This window comes from Cyanidioschyzon merolae, chromosome 11 (assembly GCF_000091205.1).
Source record: "Cyanidioschyzon merolae strain 10D DNA, chromosome 11, complete genome".
Classification (NCBI taxonomy): Eukaryota; Rhodophyta; class Bangiophyceae; order Cyanidiales; family Cyanidiaceae; genus Cyanidioschyzon; species Cyanidioschyzon merolae.
In genome coordinates, this window is record NC_010137.1 from 147292 (window position 1) to 161777 (window position 14486).

A 14486-nucleotide genomic window follows, 5' to 3' on the forward strand; every position below is an offset into this window, starting at 1 on the left:
GCCTAGGTAATACAAGCAAAGAAGTCACAGGATGCGATTTTCCGTACCGTTGTTGCGAACGGTGATGAACAGACAGGGGTGGAGAATGAAAAATGTATGCTTCTATGGAAGAGCGTCACGCGTTGTTCTATGCAATATCCACTTCGTTCCGAAACGCGAGCGCTTATCCATTTGCGTGATCGCCTACACATTGCGACGCGCCCAAGTCCGTGATCCACTTTATCCTGCGCGTGATCACTTCGTGACTTCTACTTTCCAAATTCGAATATCCAGCTCATTGTCAATGTTGGATCGCGTCAATCAACGGCGGTCAAAGTGTACGCAGCTGAGAATGGAGTTCTGCTGTTACTTGTGCCAGCATGTGCTCCCCCGCTCGATGCAGTTGAAGGCATCTTCTCTGTTGCCGAACGCAGATTTGCGCTCACAGTTAAGCAGAGGAGTCGTTCGCGTCTGCGACAACTTTTGTCGACAAATCACTCTCTACATTTAGCCGCCTTGAACTGCTGTACTAGTTGTCTACTCAAGGGAGACAGGTACCGGAAAGCGTGTCCGTCCATAGATACTTTGCGACGGAGATTGCGACGGATATGTGCTTGAGGAAGTTCAAATATATACCTTGAAAAAAGAGGAGGGTTTCAATCGAAATTTGCACACAAAGCATCTTAATCCCAAGTACGGATATGGAGACGGAATACATTGCCCAAATCCAGGCTATGCCGCCAACAAGAAGAGAAGCCGATGAAGGAAACGTTCTTATTGCGCGAATATGAAGCACGCAAGCGACTTCGTGAAGAGCATATGCCGAGCGCGTTCATGAATTCTCTTTTACTAGGAGCAAATTGAGAAAAGTTCACAGGCACCATCCCTCCGATGAAAAACAAATCTGCATATATTCTGTGGGAACCAGGTATGAGTCGCGAAACGATACACATTAGCATGCATTCAAATTATATGAACAGAGAGATTCTATGGTGCACGTGATTCTAGAGTTGAACCCCGCCATGCCCCTTGCAATACCCAGGAAATCAAGATGACAGGCTCAAAGACCGTACAGGAACGCAGATGAAGCTGATCAACTTTGCTGGACTCGGTATTATCGTGAATTGAGCACTGCGAAGACCAAGAGACCTACCAGCAATAAAAATGACGGCTTCAGGATCCATTTCGACGATCTGAGCAACTCATGGAGGAGAGCGGATTGCCTCGACCGTTTCATTCAGAAAGTTAGTGAGCGAGCAAATGGCTTCTGCGGACGATCTTGCACAGGCGTTTGAAACACCGCGCTATCTTCGCCCGCGGTGTCAGCATTACGAAGGCCAGAAGCGCGCTTACGCCAACTTCTTCGATATTTTGAAAGTAAATGATCACGATGTCGCTTGGTATCATGTTAGCCGATGGCGCTGAGCATGCGCGAACACTCCAATGCTGCTGTCCTGCTCCTTCGACTGGAGCTTACAACTAGTGCGAGAACTGATTCTTCATCATGACCATCGATTTGCTCAGGACGATGCACACGCATCCTGAGCACAGGTGCACGCTGAAACAGGCAGAGAAAAAACGCGTGAGATGGAGGCGGATGCATGAGCTTGTGCAGGGTAAGCTTTCCGAGCATCAGATGTCGATGCAGTCGAGGTTTCGAGGCTCGCTACAGTGTGCTTTCACCACCAACCAAGCGTGCAAGCAGTTTCCGCGTCGAGACTTGAACGCCACGATAAACATCTGTAGATTCCTAGAAGTGCGAGCGCGTCCAGCAGATTTGTGTCGAGTGAATGTGTGATGTAGTTGTGTTGTACTCAATGAGCGCATTACATGGAAAGCGGAAGACTTTGGATAATATAGTTTGGTGACTAGGAGAGATTCATTGCATGCACGCCTGAAGCAACCCAATATTCTTCGTTGCGCTGATCAGATTAGCAAGGCCGGAGCAATGTGTACGTATATCAGGAAAGATTTTGCGAGGCGATTGTTGAACGATAACTGCGTTCAATTATTCGACATTACTGAGTGTAGGGCTAACCCACCGAGCATTTTTCTTTCCATGCGCTACTCTGGTTACTGAACCCTGTCCTTTGCTGCTCAAGCAAAGCTCTTTGCTCTATGGTGTAGCAGATAACTTCCGAGTACGCTCCTCCAATCTCTAAATTTTCGGGTAACGATCCTACCGTCTTGAGCTTTTTGTTCACTTAGCGCCAAATTCTTTGAAAAAACGACTCTATCCGCGGATTCTTCAAGGTTTCTCTTTAATGTGGCCAATAGAGTTTTCCAACTCAAGTTTGTTTCACTCTCGCTGCAGTGGATGCCAGGAGATGCAACTCTCTATGCAGCGCAACGTATAGATTGTAGACGAATTGCTTCTAGGGTACATTTTTTACTGAACGGCGGAAGGAAGACAGCGTACATCCATCAGTTCAGTCACACCGCAGTACTCAGATTACAGATGATTAATGAAAGAAGGAAAAATACAGGTATATGCCATCCGCACCAAAAACCGATATTCTCACAGATTGCTTGTGGCCAACGGTAGGAAACGACCCGTTGATCACCTTAATGAGAGCAAAAGCGACACCAGAAGCCGCGACACCCGTCTCTGTTTCTGAACAGCTTGTTTACGTGGTCCTGAAAGCACTGGGATACAGCCGCACAAGAATGTTCAGTTTCACGCATTTTCATCTCCCACCGAAATCGCAATGACAGCGTTCCTAGAACGTCGTGATCGGTATGAAGCACAGGGAGGTCGGTTGCTTTTTTCGATAGATGAGAATTCCATCGGACGAACCGGTCGGAGCGAACATGCGTATTAACAGAGCATGGAGCCCGTTGTATATACAATCGATCTCAAAGAGAACGACGATATAATTTGTTCTAGGCGCAGTGGATACATTTGGTGGCTCTAGTTTTAACTCCCCGAGAAGGCGCATAAAATCCCTCCCACTTTTTTAAATTATTGAAGACTTTTCCTCGACGCTAGGCGACGTCCTTCTGTTGGCCAACGTAGCGTTTCACCGGTTTCCTTGTGTTCGAGTTTTGCTGATTCTGTCGGGGTAGAGATGCTTCTAATTCCTCCCTACTCTCAGTAGCAGAACCTCATTGAAGAAATGTTTTTTATCATGAAATGTAATGATCGCTCCATTGGACGAATCGCTAGACCATTCAGCACCGTAGCGCCGGGGCATACTTCGTCCTTGTTCCGCAAGTGATTCTCGCTCCAGGAAGAGATTTAGCTGAGGTCATGAACAAGTGCGTTCATTTTCAAGAAATTGCACCTAAGGAATGAGCTGCGGAGCTCATTTCAAAAGGTCGAGAGGGGGAGAAGCCAGCAGGGCGCTTCGGAGATAGGAAAGCACAGGGAGCTGACAGGGCAGCAAATGGCAATGAGGGCAAGGGATATAGGAATATTTGCATTGTCGCGTTCCAGCAACGGCACTGCAAGCATTGAGTTCGTGAACTTAGGCTCCAAAGCCGCCATCAATATCAGACAGTGTGAGGTATTGAAAACGAGACCCGCGGAGCTGAGGCGAACTTACTTTGTGGGGCGGCCTCTCAGAGAAGAAGTGTACAAGTTGAAGCTCCAGCCGATAGCATTCGGCCGGGCAAAACACTGGAACGCGTCCGTGCGTGGGTAATATTGAACCCCTACGGGTTGTGGCGCATTACTCATTTAACCTACAGCAAACTGAGCCCGTGGATAGACGTTTACTCACGGCCCGTTTGGGGTTTCAACAGCCGCAACTGGCTACGTCTCTGGTTTGTAGATGTTCATCGTCGCGATTCCTCAAAGGGGACGTTTGTTCGGGAAGCGTTTTAATCCTGCGTACGCGATTGGCTCTAGCAAACTGCACAAATCACAAGGAGCAGGCTGCTGCGTAGCGGCTCGCAAAATGCTTGGAGTGACCAACCGCACGCCGCTGCTGGCGCTGGAAACGAGCGAGGACACCCTCCCGGGGAAAGCCTTCCAAGCACCGGAAAGAGAGGCTCATGAACCTGTAAATTCGAACGCTGTGGCAGACGAAGTTCCCATAACTAGCTCTGAGCTCGAGCTACCAGCAGATTCGGACGCTTTAGAAGAGAAGCAGCTACTTCTTCTGCTCAAGAAACAGCTCGGGGCAGATTTCGAACGAATTTTTGACTCAAAAAATCCATTCATAGGGGAGGTTTTCTGAGCGAGCCTGCTCAACCTGTCAGGACGGGATTTATGTCAACAATTGCATCCCAGCGGTGCTCGAGTACGTTCAAAGCCAGGTAATCCGTGCACGTTGTGGAGCTGGTGCGCATTTTTTGGGTATCATGTTGGTCTTTCTACCCAGGGAGACAGCATTAATCTACCAATCAACAAATTCTTACTAGCACATGGATCCAATGCGTGTGACTCGTGATTCAGCACTGACCGAGGCGTTTCAAACGGATCGACATGCTCAAAACCGGCGCGAAGAATCGTGAGAGCTTCTATTTGGACCGTCGACCGTAGCTGAAGAGTATGCGTGGAGTCAAGCTTCTGCTGAGGCTACATATCCCTGCGGCGCGTTAGGCCGTCGGGTAGAAGTACTCTACGAGCTAATTGCCTCGTGGAGTACGCGTTTCGCACGCGTCCCTAGCGCACAGTCTTGCCTTCAGACACGAGTGTCGGGACGGAGTCGGGCTGTACACTGGAAACCTGATGACGTTCACAGCACGCCCACGCGTTGTTGCAGCCTCGGCAACGTGCCCCGATACCGGCTATTGTCGCTAATTTCGAATCCGAGCACTTGGGCACGTCGGACACCAGGGATCCGGTTCAAATTGGCGGCTACATTTTTACCAGCGAGCTTTTTTGGGTATTTCCAATATGTCCAGCAATTCTGATTACATGGCATTCACCATCTGTGTCTAGGCATCGAAGTGGTACTGCATATATATGTCCTTCGAAAATGCGCATCTCTGTAAACTCTAGCGTTAAGCAGTTCAATGTTTTGTGGTGGGTACATGCTTATTGCCATTCCAGTGCCCACGACTGCTTTTGATCGCATGTTTCACGCATGTATGAGTACTAAAAGCGAACTCATTGGGTTCGCGTCTGTCTGGATGCCCGACGAAAAAGCCTGGCTCTTAAGGCGAGTACTGTGAAAAGGAGGGGATAGAATGGCTCATATTTCCTGAGCTGCTCACCATGTCTAAAACGATCCTATAGACTGCATCCTCAGGTCTATGCATGAGCGTTGATGATCTGAATTCTTTCGGCATCTGTTCGAAATGGGCATCGCACTGAATATATCCGCAGGGGAACAATCTGAAATAATTCGCGATCTCGTTGGCAACGGTCCACGATCTAGAAGATATCCCTCTCGCGCGCTTCCCCAAATGACGCTTCCAGACGGCGCAAGTTCCTGGAGGCGACAGACAAACGCATCATCACCAGGAGACAGGTAACGAAACCCCTCTTGATATGCATAGAAATTGCGAAAACTTTAACGCCATTACCGTTCATCAGCTGCAAATGAAAATCGTTCCCTGTGTCTATCTAGGGCGCTCTAATATTTCTGGATGAGTAATCCGTACCGCACCAGTGCGTTGCTTCAGGCGTGCATGCAATGAATCTCTCCTAGTCACCAAACTATATTATCCAAAGTCTTCCGCTTTCCATGTAATGCGCTCATTGAGTACAACACAACTACATCACACATTCACTCGACACAAATCTGCTGGACGCGCTCGCACTTCTAGGAATCTACAGATGTTTATCGTGGCGTTCAAGTCTCGACGCGGAAACTGCTTGCACGCTTGGTTGGTGGTGAAAGCACACTGTAGCGAGCCTCGAAACCACGACTGCATCGACATCTGATGCTCGGAAAGCTTACCCTGCACAAGCTCATGCATCCGCCTCCATCTCACGCGTTTTTTCTCTGCCTGTTTCAGCGTGCACCTGTGCTCAGGATGCGTGTGCATCGTCCTGAGCAAATCGATGGTCATGATGAAGAATCAGTTCTCGCACTAGTTGTAAGCTCCAGTCGAAGGAGCAGGACAGCAGCATTGGAGTGTTCGCGCATGCTCAGCGCCATCGGCTGCTGCTGTAGGATGCGACTTATCTGTCAGTCGCTTTCCGACTCATGAGATAGACTGGCGAACGCATGCGTCCCGCCTCCGTACAGCCTGGCCCGCAGGCGGTCCTAACGCGGTCTCGAGTGTTCGTACCGTACTTCGCCCGCATGAGTGATCTAGATACCAATGTACGCGCGTCATGAGGCGTCGAGGGGTGCTCCCTCTGTTCGATACGGTACTCAGGGCGTCTAGAAGGATCCTCACGCCGCATGCCGCTCGTCAATATGCCTCCTGCGGTCCATCATGCCCAACTCTCGATGACGCCCAGCCCCCGAACTGCTGAGCAGCCCGATCCGCTTTCCGCTCGGTTCTTTTGGTCGTTTCTTCTCATTCTCAGGTGCGGCGACCGCGAGGAGGCCCTTCAACGCGGGATCCACACGCATCCCAAAGTGCGCCTCCTGTTCCACTCTATACGAGGGACAATGAGTCTCGCGTGCCCGACTCAGGCGTAGCCATCGGAAAATCTATGCAGATTGATATTCTGTCGGCCCCCATGGTTCCTCTAAGTTTCTCTCCATTTGCTCCGTGTGGATGAGAATTCTTGGACGCGCTCGCCAGACGCTCTTCACAAAGTTGCCTGTGTGCTTCCTATTTGTGCGCAGACACCAGCAGCAGCTCACTGAAAACGCCATACACTACCGAGCTGGTTTGCGGTGATATGGTGGCCATGATCTGACTGTTGGGTACCGCATCGAACAGACGCTCAAGGTAACTGGTGCGCTCGGACTCGCGACGGGATTCGGCGCTGCTCTGGCGCGCTTCGTTCAGGGACAGGTGCTGGCGTAAGGTACACGGAACGAAGGCATCGCGCTTCCACCATTATTCGGACGCAATGTCCGTGGGTGCGAATCTGAGAGCTACGCAGTGAGCTCGGACGATCTAGACTCACTATCGCTCTGTTCATGACGTCTCCTACGAACTTGCAGCCAACTCGATGTCCTCCGACATTGGCGCCCCGTTGGCCTCCATCAACACCCCAAGAAAGCCTGCCACCAATCGTCACTTTTGCGGTCCAGCGAGCGGCTGCCAGATCGCCCCCGGGATGCGTCTCTTGAAGCGCTCGACGTTGGCCGGCAAGCTGGTTCCGTTTTTGCTTCGCGGTTCGTTTGATGCTTTTCTGTACCAGCGCTGCAGATGTCCCGATCTTCCACGTCGTGCAGCTACTCGTCAAGGTATTCTGCGAAGCGGGTGAGCAAATCTCTGCTCCTGCAATCAGGCCGCATTCCAGCTCCGGTCCCGATTATCAGTTGCTTTGCCGTGCATAGGTTCGATCGGAATTTCCAGAGGAATCAGGACAGACGGGAGCCCCGCGACCGAAAGTCGTGCGAGTAGTTGTCTGAGGGGCTGCGTCAAGCCAAGGCACGCAAGATGAGTCTTGCCCGAAACAAGCTTCGCTTTCCGAATGCCGTCCAGCATCTCGCTTATTGGGGAATACTCTCCGTTGACGTGTTTCAGTAGGGTGGCCTCGACAATGATTTCAGAGTTTGCTGTCCGCTCGCGAAGATTTTTGGCCGTGTACCTACCCGTTCTTGTTGTGGAAGGATGTTCCTCTTCTTCGTCGGATGCGCGTTCCGCCTTCTCCATTTCCTGGCGGCGTGGTATCGATGCGGTGGCCAGTATTCATACCCGTTGTACTCTTTGAGGTTCATACGCTCCGTGTAATTGGTGGCACTGAAGCGTCCCTCTCATAAGTGTTTATCTACCACTCGCCAAATACCTCTTCATCACCGTCTCCATCGTGAGCACGCCCGCGCAGCCGAGAGAGCTTCTCCGATCCCGCACACACACACACACTCGCACGAAAGGTGAATCCATGAAGTCCTCACGAGCAGGGTGAAGTGATGAACGAACTTGTCCGTTTCGCGATATGTAGGCGATCATGCAAATGAAGAGCCGCTTGGGGGATGCTACTCTCACCCTCACGTATATCTTCTACACGAACAGCGGTTTGCCGGCCTTCGAGTATCCATACACGGGTAGGCCAGCTTTCTAGAATGGCGTCTCATCGAGAGAGACGAAACCCCGTCGCTCTTGTAGCACGCGTTGGAGTTTCAATACGAAAGTGATAGTTTGTCGTTCATCACGCGATGCTCTCACACACACGCGTGCTTTTTCTCTGCGGCAATCAAAAACTCTTCATCACCGTTCGTATCAACAGTACGGAAGCTTCAAATCCTCTGGCTTTTTTGGTAGTCTTTCTCAGAGAAGATATGGACTGGAATGGATTGGCGGAAGACAGACTCTCGTATAGATAGACTTTAATAAGATCTGTTTTTAATATATGGCGTTCACGATACGGACAATGAGAGAAATCAATCATCCACCTGCTGACCAGCATGGTGAATGAGTTGTACAAGCCAAGCCAAGTCGTTTTTCGCAAGCGAGCAGTGATTGCATATAACGCTTTTCACGACGTTCCTCTGATCTCCACGATACATTCCTTTTGTCGAGTACCCATGAGAGAAACAAGCGAAAACAAAAAGGACGTGCAGATAAATGCGTTCCAGAACTCGCAGTTCTGATTGTAATTATGGACCGAATGTGGACCTATCCGTGTGCTATGCCTCGCAGAGGCATGCGCAGCTCCCATATACGGCTCGTAATCTGTGCAGAACGTGGTGGACAGATCCGACGGGCGCGTTCCCCGTCGGTTTCAGGACATCGGTAAGCAGGCTTTGAACAGCGGCTTTGAAACTTTCTAGTGCGGCCAGATCTGCATCATGTCGAGCCTCCCGCAGCAGCGTGTAACGTCCTCTTAGCATTGAGTTGACATGTCCGGGCGAGATTGGCACGAAATCAAAAAGCGATCGGAATCGAAGGGCAAACGCAGCTTGTTCCGATTCTGATAGCTCCTCTTTCGGCGGCAGCTCGTTCTCCGAGCATGCCCCGTGGATTAACGCAGATTTGTGAGTCGCACCATCCACGTTTTCTTGAATGGAACATCTAGGGCAAGAGTTCTCGCTGACATTGCGTGCGCTGTCCTGCACCTCGACATCGCGAACATATTCTCTTCTACTTAATACTAGCCTCGCTCTCAGCAGGTGCAGGGAAACATGCTCCTCATTTGGATCATACCAAAAAGACAAGATGGAATCAATACTGCGTAGCAGAAGGAGCTCGAGCGCCTGCAGGTACCTCAACTCAATTGCGCTGTACAATTCCAGGTCGAAACCCAAATCTATGATGCGCAACACAATCCAGAGCGCCAAAGCTGCGCGTCCCATATCGATGCCGCGGAGCGTCTCCACAGCTTTGGAAAGTGCTCTGCAGCGCAAGCCCCGTCCCGTTGCCGAATTCAGCGCAGCAAGCACAGCCTGCCGTGTCCCGTTATCTCGGCCTATCTTTCGTAAAACTCTTAAGAGTCGACGCCTTTGTCTGCCACTGTTCATGCATAATACATGAATTAGGACCTCGATTATCGGCAGCAACTGCTCGGCCTCAATACTGGCGTCAGCAATAGCTGTGCTACGTTCGGCATCGAACGTTCGATGTGGCCCTTCAGTTTTCTGGTCATAAGCATGAACAAAACTCCTTGCGACGCTGATCATCTCTTTGCAGAGGCAAGCCCTTGAAACTCCAGCCAATCTTTCGCGTCCATGTAGCTCGACGCAGATGCATGCGAGGTCGAAGCAAGCCACGGTGCAGCGCTCCAAACTTGGAAAAGGCGGTGGTGCGAGTTTCCCGCGGAGAAACCTCGATGCTCGATCTAGACGAATACAAAAGGCAGCAAAATCATCAATGGAAGCGAGTGCATCCTTGTGTTTCATCCGCGGCATCCGCATCGGCGGCGATGGCGGCAGCAGGTGTCGCACCACAGCAGCGTCGAATCCCAGCGTGCTCTCATCCTGCTCCTCGTGAAACGCAACGACGGAAAGATCTGATAAAAGACGCTGCAGAATATGGGCCTGGCTGTTCAGATCTGACAGAGTTTGCCCTGTGGAGGAAGCCAAGATGCATAGGTGCCACCATATATCGATATGCCCGATAAGCTGTGCCTGCAGGCGCGGGTCCAGACCTACGGAGCCAGCCGCTTCAGCGACTTCACGGACGGCCTGATCGCGCAAAAAAGGGCATACGTTTTGGCCAATCGCTTTTGATGTAGATTCCGAATCGAAGACTGGGACGTTTCCAGATATTTTCCGTACAAGCTTGAAAGGCAGTTGCATCTTCACAGATATATCTTCCTCGAAATGCACATTTGTATGTAAGATTAGCGCCCGAATATGACGTACAAAGAAAATGCAGCACTCATTCAGAAAAGATGTAAAAGCAGTACCAGGATGTTCTTCTCGAAAAAGGGCTTTGAAGATGTAGAGATTTGGCAGCATAAGTTCCGGAAGCGAACACCGGCCATCAGCCCAGTTGATTGCAGTTGACAGTGAGGTCTTTATGAGAGACAGTGCTGGTGTGTCTTTCCAGACCTCCGTACAGAAGAGCTCATCAATTGAGTCTGGTACTATACCTTCCTGAACACTGTCTAGGTAGGTTTTCCCGAGGGGAAGGCTTGCGCCGCTGTCTAGATTCGGAGAGGTCAGCTCCACTGCAGAGATACAGCTTGCCCAGCGGAAGCTCTTGCCAGTGAATACCATTTCATCTGGAGCAAGACACTGGGTCGCGGCGAAAAACGCCTCCGTAACTTCCGCCCATTCGGCTCCGGGCTCCGGTGGACGGGACCGGCCTGAGCCGGTACGCAACGCTTCCGATGATCCAAGCGTGGCCATCGGCTCCTCCAGAAAGCAGTAATTAGCCAATAGTTTCCTTTTCAAGCACGCGTACGATCCAGCTCCGAAGGTCTTCCGTTTTCCGGGCTCCGTGGTGCAGTTCGCGCAGCATAGAGGGCACAGCTCCGAACGTGCAGCCAGCTCTTGCACATTCAGCGAAAAACAAGTATTAGGTGGGATGCTCAGACTAGGACGCTTTCGCACCTACACGTCGCGCACTAATCTCTATAGAATCCCTCAACGAACGTACAAGAACGGTGGACGAGGTTCCATATGAAAACGTGATGAAATTTTAGATTGAAGATCTTGAGGATCGCACGAGGTTCCGGCGAAAGTCGTGCTCCTCGGGCTGCGCTCATGCAGCGCCCATTCGTGCAACGGAAAAGAGTTGGAAAAATTTCGGAATATCGGAGGAGCTAAATTTCACGGTTGCGTGAGCGAAGTTTACGCTGCGCTATTGTTTAGCATAGTCGACCTTTTGTTGAAGGCGAGCACCACCTGTCTCGAAATTAGCAGACATGCTGGATACATCAAAAACCGCCACGAATGTGGCGCATTTCTATGTCGTAGCAGTAATTGAAAAAGGCACTGCCTGACTATGATTTGGAGATTGGCTGTTTCGGCTACTATGGGAGCGCTCGTGCTGCAGTGACATTCAATTCCAGTAACATGTACTTATGACTCTCCGTGATCGCCAACGTCGGTGTCACTCTCGGCCCCATACTCCGCCGTATAGTCCTCCAAGTTGTCCATCAGATGCATTGCGGCCAATTCCGTATTCCGATCACAACTAAGCCAAACTTGGAGACAAGTATCTCGCGAAACGCCCATCGGTTCCATCATCTGCTCCAACTGCCGCAACTGCTCCGCCTCTTCCTGCGATACCTCTATACGTATAGCATTCGTTGGCTCCATTGATGGTGCATCTGCACCCGCATACATGTTTCCACGACCCTGTTGGGCAACGAGTTCTCTTAGCTGACGCATCTCGCGCCCTGCCTCCTCGTCTGTAACAGGTTCATTCAGCATATTGATAAAATCGGCTTGATTCCTTTGGATAATGTCCAAGAGACGGGGGTTCATTCGCCGTAGCTCTGCCAGAAGGGATTGGATCTGCGAGGGATCCTGCTGAATTGCCCGTCGGAGCAGAGCGAAATGCGGCAAGCGGCGAATGATGTCCAGCTCGCTCCGACTCTGCTGCAACTCAGGATGCACAGCTTCAGCAGGACGACTTGTCTGATCCATTCCAGCCTGTGCAGGTAAAGTTTGGTGTTCGGGTCTCCTCGCTTCATCGTTCAAGGGTTCTGTCAGGGACTCTGTGTTTGCCGGGAAACCGTTACAAAGGTACTCTATGGCACGCTCCGGGTTGTAGTGCGCTGCTCGCATTGCTCTCTCGATGCTTCCGTCATCGAAACCCATATCACGCATTCGATTCATGTAAAGAGAATACTCATCGCCAACCGCAAGCCCTGAGGAGGCGATGCCACTTGTAGTGGTCCCTTCTACTTGAGGAGTTTGACTGAGAGCACCGCTTTCTGCAGGTGTGGCACCACTTGACTTCGCAGAAACGGACGCTGGCGGTGAATCTGCGGGAATGCCCCGGCTCGCCTCCGAGGCGATTGTTGCCGAATCGGTCGCCTCGGAGGCTAGTCCGGCCTGGAGAGGCGTCTTTAACTGTGCATCAGCGCTCGAAACAGAAGCCGTTTTCCGCGAGCGCTGGGTTGCCACTCTCGGCGGCATTACCACTAAGAAGTCGTCATCTTGCATGCCACAGTCCGCGAGTTTTTGTGTTGGGTCTGAAAGGACTCGCCCAGCGAAAATCAGACGAGCTTCCTGAGTGCGTGCGGGATCCCAGCGAAACTCCTCCCTGCCTCCAAGTTCACGCTTCAGCTCTTCGACCGTCGTATCCGGGCTGATTCCATCCAGGGAAAGGTTTTTGTTATCAAGAGTTTTGAAAGTGAGACGCATCAGTCACGAAAACTCTTTGCGGAAACCACAGTCTATATTCCGGTCTCGACGTCCCAGTGCGACTCCAGGACCTGTCTGGGAATGCGGTCGTCAAGATTCTGCTGCTCAAACCAGTGCTCGGCGCAACTTTGTCGCTTTGACTCACCGTCAGATTTCTCTGAACTGAGTGTCAAGTCAGGTTTACGTGCCTGTGAGATAGTGCGTTCAGCATCTGCAAGGTGTCAAGAAACGTTTTGGAGAGCTTTGGAGTATACAATAGAAGAATTTGGCTTTCTTCATACACACAAAGTCACACTCCGGTCGTTCTCAACTGGAGCTGGTGGAGACTCCATTCTACGTTCTTTCTGAAGGTAGCGGTCCGCGTTGTGCTTTTTGAAGGCTCACACGAGAGCTTTCAGATCTACAAAACTTTGCATTGCATGGCCTGTATGTTTTGATGCTCGAGACGGCTGTTTTCAACGACACATGAGCTGTAACCTTGATACGCGTGCTCGCTGTGAGAGACCTAGCGTGGTGCAACCAGGCAGTACCACAAAGTGTATGGCGAACTCGCTGCTCTTCCTGTACAGAGTTTTATCGGTCTTTGTTTTGCTCGGTGCAGTAACGTACCTCCGCGTGTTTCAGCACGATCTTTCTTTAATAACTTTCTCATCGCAGACTTTAGTTCTCCTCGCTGTTTCATTGACAACGCTTCATTTGGTAGCGCTGCTTAACTGCCGACGATCGAGGTCGCAGCCCATCATGATAGCCTTATCAAGAGACGTTCATGCAGAGCATCATTTTCCAGAACTCGAGGCGGACGTATCGCCACAGTTCGTGTTGGACGATGTGGAAGAAGGTAGCTCTGGTACGGCGGACACGTCAATTTCGCGGGAAATGGAGCGCTCGAAGACAGTGCATTCGGTGTCGATGCATAATCGGGAAGACTCGGTTTCGATGTGGCAGCAATATCCCGCCCATACCCGGTCCGAAGCGCCTTGCTCCAAGTTACCAGCTTTCGTCGAGAGCGTGTTTCTCCTGGCATTGGCAAATTCAATTTTTCTGGATGCCGTCTGGTGGCTCATATTACGCCCGCGGGGGGAGCCTTCTGCGCCTCGACGGTTTTCGACGTATTTGCTACATGGACCGATTAACGTTATCATGGGTTCGATGGAAGTGTTGATCGGCACGATCAGAGCTCGTAGAGCAGCTCTGGTTATGGGCTCACTATATCTAGCGCTGTACTTTTTGTTCGCATTCATGTATCACCAGGCACGAGGCGAATGGTTATATTTTTTCCTGAACCCTCGCTCACGGAGGAATTGGTTCATTCTAATCGGCCTAGTGAGCTGGTACTACGCCTGCTATGCGCTGATCTTCCTCGTGGTCGCTGCACGTGACTGGATGAAGGTCCGACTCGCATTGCGCGCAAAATAGCACATCGCAAACGCCACTTGTCCAGGATGCGACTTCTGTTCACGTTGCATCGCAGCTGAAGTTTCGGAAAACGCACAACTCCGTCACGAGCGGGTTGAGCCTAACGATCGCTTTTCTGCTCAAGGAAGGAAACCGATGCGCAGAGTCCAGCAGCAAGCAGTATACCTAAAGAGCGCTCGCGTGCAAGGAAGGTGACCTTGGCACCTAAAGTAGCGCGCTCTTGAGTTGGCATCTTCCGTTACACATCGAATTTATTGTGTGTTGGTTGCTAGCTGGATCGTGCACAGCAGCGAGTCGCTGTTCCAGCAC

The 14486-nt window shown here is 51.0% G+C and overlaps 3 protein-coding genes and 1 non-coding gene across 4 annotated transcripts; 2 read left to right on the plus strand and 2 right to left on the minus strand.

Moving 5' to 3' along the window:
* The first annotated feature begins 3642 nt into the window (after positions 1–3642).
* Positions 3643–4988, plus strand: CYME_CMK052T. The gene has a single exon (XR_002461373.1). It is a non-coding gene; the product is annotated as a hypothetical transcript (transcript).
* A 3642-nt stretch (positions 4989–8630) lies between these two features.
* On the minus strand, positions 8631–10793 carry CYME_CMK053C (hypothetical protein; the record flags this gene model as incomplete). The annotated part of the gene is made up of 1 exon (XM_005536426.1): positions 8631–10793. One exon carries the CDS (start codon positions 10791–10793, stop codon positions 8631–8633), a length of 2163 nt encoding a protein of 720 aa, XP_005536483.1.
* A 675-nt stretch (positions 10794–11468) lies between these two features.
* On the minus strand, positions 11469–12761 carry CYME_CMK054C (nucleotide excision repair protein yeast rad23/ human HHR23A homolog; the record flags this gene model as incomplete). Its single annotated transcript, XM_005536427.1, has 1 exon — positions 11469–12761. One exon carries the CDS (start codon positions 12759–12761, stop codon positions 11469–11471), a length of 1293 nt encoding a protein of 430 aa, XP_005536484.1.
* Positions 12762–13226: 465 nt separating this feature from the next.
* Positions 13227–14177, plus strand: CYME_CMK055C (hypothetical protein; the record flags this gene model as incomplete). The annotated part of the gene is made up of 1 exon (XM_005536428.1): positions 13227–14177. The coding sequence occupies one exon, from the start codon at positions 13227–13229 to the stop codon at positions 14175–14177; it is 951 nt and encodes a 316-aa protein (XP_005536485.1).
* Between the last annotated feature and the right edge of the window lie 309 nt (positions 14178–14486).